Source organism: Hipposideros armiger, unplaced genomic scaffold, assembly GCF_001890085.2.
Source record: "Hipposideros armiger isolate ML-2016 unplaced genomic scaffold, ASM189008v1 scaffold_497, whole genome shotgun sequence".
Taxonomy (NCBI): Eukaryota; Metazoa; Chordata; class Mammalia; order Chiroptera; family Hipposideridae; genus Hipposideros; species Hipposideros armiger.
In genome coordinates, this window is record NW_017731847.1 from 540,775 (window position 1) to 546,747 (window position 5,973).

The following is a 5,973-nucleotide window of genomic DNA, read 5'->3' on the forward strand; positions in this document are numbered from 1 at the left end:
TGAATTAGGACTGGGTCTGCTTCTCCAGGACTTGAACCTTACAGGGACCCTGGAACTCTTCCGGGAGAATCCCCATTGTTACAGTTGGGTACACTGAGACCCAAAGAGGGAGAAGAGACCCAAAGAGCAGAGTGAGACTCCTTGGGGCGTTGGATTCAGTTGTCCTTAACTTATGTCTGCCCCAGGCACAATGCACCTCTCTCAGTGTCTGCCTGCTCCCTCCGGCAGCCCCCACTCCCTACTGTGCTCCTGGCTGCCCCCCTCACATTTCAGGCCCTGGGCATCAGTGTCTCTCTGCCTACCCCGCTGGCCAAGAGGTATTTGGGTGAGGCTGGCCTGGGACACACCACCCAGGATCTGGAATGGGCACTGCCCAGCAAGGAGAGTGCTGCCTCCTGACCTGCCTGTTGCCCCTCTAGCTCCGCCATCGACAAGCGGTCAGGGGAGAAGGTGGCCATCAAGAAGCTGAGCCGGCCCTTCCAGTCGGAGATCTTTGCCAAGCGGGCCTATCGAGAGCTGCTGCTGCTGAAACACATGCAGCATGAGAACGTAGGCTGGGCCTGGAGCTGCTGGGGAAGACAGGGAAGAGAGGGGGCCCCAGAGAGGATCCCGACCAGGCCCCGCTGTGTGTGCACACAAGGTGGCCGGAGAGGGCACAGAGAGCTCAGGACAGGCCCAGGAGAAGGGGAAACTCTTCCCTGCTCCTCCAATTCTTGTTCCTGCCTCATTATCTACTTCCAGGAAGGGTGCGAAGGGTATGTTGGCAGTGGATCAAAACGAGCTTGGTGAGGTGCAAACTTCCTATCTCACTATTAGGAGGAAATGGGCACAGAGGAACTTTGTAGTTTGTTCTAGGCCTAAGAGCTGGGGCCCCAAATCCAGGTTAATGTTTTCACATGTGACCCTGATAATAACAGTAATAATAGATACTTATTGAGCACTTTTTATGTGCCAGGCACTGTTTTAAGAGCTTTGCATAAACGAACTAGTTTAATCCACACAGTATCACATAAGTACTATGACTTCCATGTACAGATAGGGAAACTGAGGCATAAAAAGACCCACAGGTCATATGGTTAGCCAGTGGCAGAGTTGGGACTTAAACCTATGCAGCCTGGCTCCAGGCCTCAGTGCATAACCATTAGACTGTCCTATCTGACAGAAATAACTAGGAAAACGAGTGACCCAGTATTGGGCCTGGCAAGCAGGCTTTGTTCTTGAATATCTAGATTGGAAAGCAAACATTTAAAATAATGTTTCAAATTTTTATGCACGTTTTAAGCCCTGTTCCTCTTCAGCAGCCTCCCCATGGTGTCTTGCCCCTGGCTCTGAACTAGCCCTTTGGCAGGCAAGAACGGATTTGATAGGAGACCCAAGGTCAAAGGCAGGGAGCCTGCTAGCTGGAAGGCCCCTTCCCTGTTCCCGCCTTGATTCCCTTCCCCACTCCTGGGTCCCTGCTTGAGTTGCGAGTAGGTTTGTGCTACTTGCCCTGAACACCAGACTTGGAGGCAGTGAGCACACCTCCCCTTCTCTCCAGCCTGATTCTCCATCGCTATGCACCAAAAGCTCCCTCCCAATTAGGGGGATTCCTCTCTGGCCTCTGCCCCTTTACTGCTTCCAAGAAGGCTGGGATCCTGCCTCCTGCTGGAGATGATGTATTAGGAAAGGGTGGGTGGTCCTGTGTATGGCTGGCCCCAGGGGAGGCATGGCGGGGGCTGCCCAGCCCTCACTGGTAACCTTCTCCCCAGGTCATCGGGCTCCTGGACGTCTTCACCCCAGCTTCTTCCCTTCGCAGCTTCCATGAGTTGTGAGTCGGGCTGCGCTGGGTTCCTGGGTATTGCAGGCCTTATTCATCACTCTGGAGCAAGTTGGGGGAGGGTCCAGATTCTCTCTTCTGGGTAGGGGGCTTCCTGCCCTGGCAGTCCCGGTGCTGCTGAGGTGTGATTCTCTGGGGGGGGAGAATCCTTTCAGCCAGGGGTAGAGAGAAGGGTAGGCAGGAATAGGTGGGAGGGGCTTTGTGGGGTGCTTGCCTGGCACAGAGCTGTCTGCTAGGTGCTTTGCGTGTTACCCAGATTTAACATCACCAGAACATCGTTGCCAGACCTCACAGGGTTTGCACCAACTCACTTCACTATTCCCTAGGGGCCCAGGTGTGGGTCTGCATCTTGGGGCTCTTTCTAGCATGAAGCAAGGATCAGGAAGCCTTGGCCACCTCTGGCGAATGGGGTGTTTGACAGTTATACAGAACCCTAAAATTTAGTTGCTAAATGCATGGTTTTGCTAGTGCAGAGCCTGGTTTGAAATTTAGAAAGTTTTGGGAAGGTGGATTTTTTTTTCCCAATCCTATTTCAAATGCTCTGAATGCTTCTTTGTTACCATGCTTTTGTTTTAAATGTAATGCAGTNTACCCAGAGAGGCAGTGTCTTACCTAAGGTCACACAGCAAATCTGAGGCAGAGCTAGAATCAGAGCCCAAGCCTCTGTCATGGCAGGGAGCCCTACTAGTGTCGTCTGGATTTCCTTGACTCTGACAAGGGTCGTGGGGCTCCTGAGGATGATCCCTGTGTCCTGGTGTTGAATGTTTCCATGGAAGGGATGAGCAAGCAAACCCAGTGGCCTCTGCTCTTGAAGGGCAGGTTGTTGAGGTGGCCTTCAGGGATAGCAGCCTCCCTGTCTGAGGCAGGGCACATAGGAGCCCAGGTAGGGCAGTGACCTTGTTACCACCACTTAGCAGTCACTGGAGAGCTGGGACTGCCCCAGGCATGAAGGTGAGTTCGGCCAACCTACCAGTTGCAAACAAGACAGAGATGCACAGTAATAACAGTAGCTTCCATCTATAAAGCCCCTTCTACATACCTGCCATTCAATCAGTCACTATAGGCCAGGCACTATTCTAGGTACTTGGGATTCAGCAATGCACATAGTAGCTAAAACCCCTACCCTCGTAGACCTGATATTCTATATATAGAAGAGGGTAGACAGATGATAAAGTAAGACATTGAGAGATATATAAGGGCTTGAAGGAAACTGAGGCCAGGTAAGGTCAGTGGGGCATGGCTTGTGATGAGGTCAGGGAGGACGCTCAGAGGAGGTGGCCCAGGAGCAGTCCTGAGGACGGGAGGGAACACCAGGCACAATGCTTGCAACCTGCACCCACAGTCTCATCAAACCCTCCTGCTAGGTCGGTGATGCTCTCCCGTTTTATTGATTAGGAACTCAGAGACATGCACTCACCTTCTCAAGGTCACACAGCTCTAAGTATTGGCATGAGATTCAAGCCTAGCTCTGCCTCCCAGTCCTCGGCTACTCTCCACAGGCTCGCAGGACCACATGTTCACCGAAGAATGTGGATGTCACAAAGCCTGGGCGTGTGTGACGGGGCAGTGGAGTCATGGGGTAAGAAGGGTACATACAGGAGTCCTGGGGTGGGCAGGTCTGGGGTTCACTCCAGAACACCCCCTCAAAGAGGTGAGTGTGGAGCTGAACTGTAATGACCAACAAGGAGGGGTAATTCCAAAGGAGGGAGTGTCTGGCTTATGTAGAACCTCATTGGGAATGGTGAGGGNGCTCACTGTAGAACAATTTAGGGGGAGATGATGAGGAAACCGAGGAAGATGACTGAGTGGGATGAGGACTGAAAGGTGGCACGTCCAGGAGCATTTGTGGGAAGGGACGCTTACTCTGGCCTGGAGGGGGCAGCCTCCCAGAGACCTGAGTCCTGAGAGACCAGCCGCCTGTCTTGAAGCAGGAGGAGGTTAGGTGGGTCTGGAGCCTGGGTGGTCACCATAGGGCCTGGGTGGCAGTGATGGAGGGCCGGTGGGAAGGGCAGCTTCAGATCTGCCAGCAGAGTGAGGCCAAGCCTTAACCCGCTTCCAAGACCTGGACCAGCTGACCCAGATCCTGAAAGTGACCGGGGTGCCGGGCACAGAGTTTGTGCAGAAGCTGAATGACAAAGCGGTGAGTGGCAGATGGGCCTCGGCTGACCAGGGGCAGGTGGGCTTCAGGCCTTTGGGGGGCAGGAGGACTCCCCTGTGCCTTCCTCTGCCCTGGCAGGTGCTCTTGTCTTTGTCCCACTTTGGACTCTGACCAGAGCCTTCAGCCCTGCTGAGGCTTTTCTGGCGTCCTTGCTGTATACCCCAAGGCCCGAGCCCGGAGGGGTTTCAGTGCTTTTCTGTCTTTCAGGCCAAAGCCTACATCCAGTCCCTGCCACAGAGCCCCAAAAAGGATTTCTCTCAGCTCTTTCCTCGCGCCAGCCCCCAGGGTGAGTCTTGGGGCCTGTCTTCTGCGTGCTGTCCCGGTAGGCAGGCCTGGCTCTCCTGGGCCTGCGTGTGAGGCTCATACTCTTGGCTTCAGCCGCAGACCTGCTGGAGAAGATGCTGGAACTGGACGTGGACAAGCGCCTGACAGCCTCGCAGGCCCTCACCCACCCCTTCTTTGAACCCTTCCGGGACCCTGAGGAGGAGACAGAGGCCCAGAAGTTTGATGATTCCTTAGAACATGAGAAACTCACAGTGGACGAATGGAAGCGTAAGAGCTAGGGCCTTGGGTTCCTTCCTCTCTGCTGCAGCCTCTCTCTCCTTTGCCTCCTTCGTTTTCATGCCTGGCCTCAGCCAGCCCCTCTCTCTCTGGAGACTGCTGCCTCCTCTCTGCATGGATATTGCCTCCTGCATCTGTTTCTTTCTTCCCAAGCTGACTTCCTACTTTGCTCTGTATCTGTGGGGGCAGGCCGCAGGCCCTCCTTGCCCTCAGCAACCCTGACCCACCTCGAACCATGCTGCCTTTCTCAGAGCACATCTACAAGGAGATTGTCAACTTCAGCCCCATTGCTCGGAAGGACTCGCGACGCCGGAGTGGCATGAAGCTGCAGTGACTTGTCCAGCCAACCCCTGGCTGAGCCTGGGGACCACCACATGGCATCACCTGCCCCGAGGACCAGTATTTATTTGTTGCTACTAAAGTTTTCAACCCATCTTGGATTATAGCCTTCCACGCAGAGGACAGAAGGGCCCTGCTTCCTTATGTAGGAAGCAGAATTCAAAGATGTTGGTTGGAAGAAAATAGCTCTGGTTGTAACCACCCACATTAAACACCCATGTGGATAATCGCCTGTGTGTGGGGCCCTTTCCTTCTTGGCTGTAGTGGGGCTGAGGGGGGTAGGCTGAGCCGCGGCAGGGGTCTACAACAATGATGGTATATTAGTTTGCTAGAGCTGCTGTAACAAATTACAACAAATTGGATGGCTTAACCAACAAAAAGGTATGTTCTCACAATTCTGAAGGCTAGAAGAGTGAAATCAATGTGTTAGTATGGCCGTGCTCCCTTAGAAGTTTCTAGAGAAGAATCCTTCCTTGCCTCTTTGTAGCTTCTGGTATCTCCCGGAATCTGGTTGTCCCTGGCTTGTAGCTGCATCAGTCCATTCTCTGCCTCTTTCACGTAGCCGCCTCCCCTCTTATAAAACACCAGCTATTTAATTGAGGGTCCACCCGAATCCCGTAAGACCTCATCTCAGTCTTTACTAGTGATATCTGCAAAGACCTTATTTCCAAATAAGGCCACATCCTGAGGGTCTGGGTGGACATGACTTTTTGGGGAACCTTCTTCAACCCACTACAGATGTCTACGAGGGAGGGCCCTTTCCTAAGCCCGGCACTCGGTCACAGGGCCAAGTGTGTTGGGGCGCTAGGTTAAAAAAGCTGCAGAGAGCTGCCGCTCGTGAGACACTGCATGCAGATTATTTTGGGTGAGCAATAAGCAATCGAGATATGAAACGACAGCAGGCTTCTTGACTGGGAGCTGCAGAAGGCAGAAACGGGCTTTTTCCAGGCCTTGCGGAAAACTGTTCTGCGCCTTTTTGTTAGGAACGAGCCATCTCGGCCCAGCTTTAATCTGACAATAGCTAGGAGCCTTCTGTTTAGGTTGGAAAAACGTTGGTAGAATGAATTCCCCTACGCAAGGAGCCAGGAGCCCCGTAGTT

General features: G+C 53.4%; 1 protein-coding gene across 2 annotated transcripts in view; it reads left to right on the forward strand.

Moving 5' to 3' along the window:
- The window catches only part of MAPK13 (mitogen-activated protein kinase 13), an 11,951-nt gene extending 6,845 nt beyond the window's left edge, over positions 1–5,106 (forward strand). For both annotated transcript variants that reach the window (XM_019667470.1, XM_019667469.1), the window contains 4 exons: positions 3,877–3,956; positions 4,182–4,260; positions 4,353–4,526; positions 4,787–5,106. In XM_019667470.1, coding sequence (XP_019523015.1) covers positions 3,877–3,956; positions 4,182–4,260; positions 4,353–4,526; positions 4,787–4,869 — 416 coding nt within the window. In that variant the 3' untranslated portion in view covers positions 4,870–5,106. The remainder of the gene's footprint in view (positions 1–3,876; positions 3,957–4,181; positions 4,261–4,352; positions 4,527–4,786) is intronic.
- The last annotated feature ends 867 nt before the right edge of the window (positions 5,107–5,973 follow it).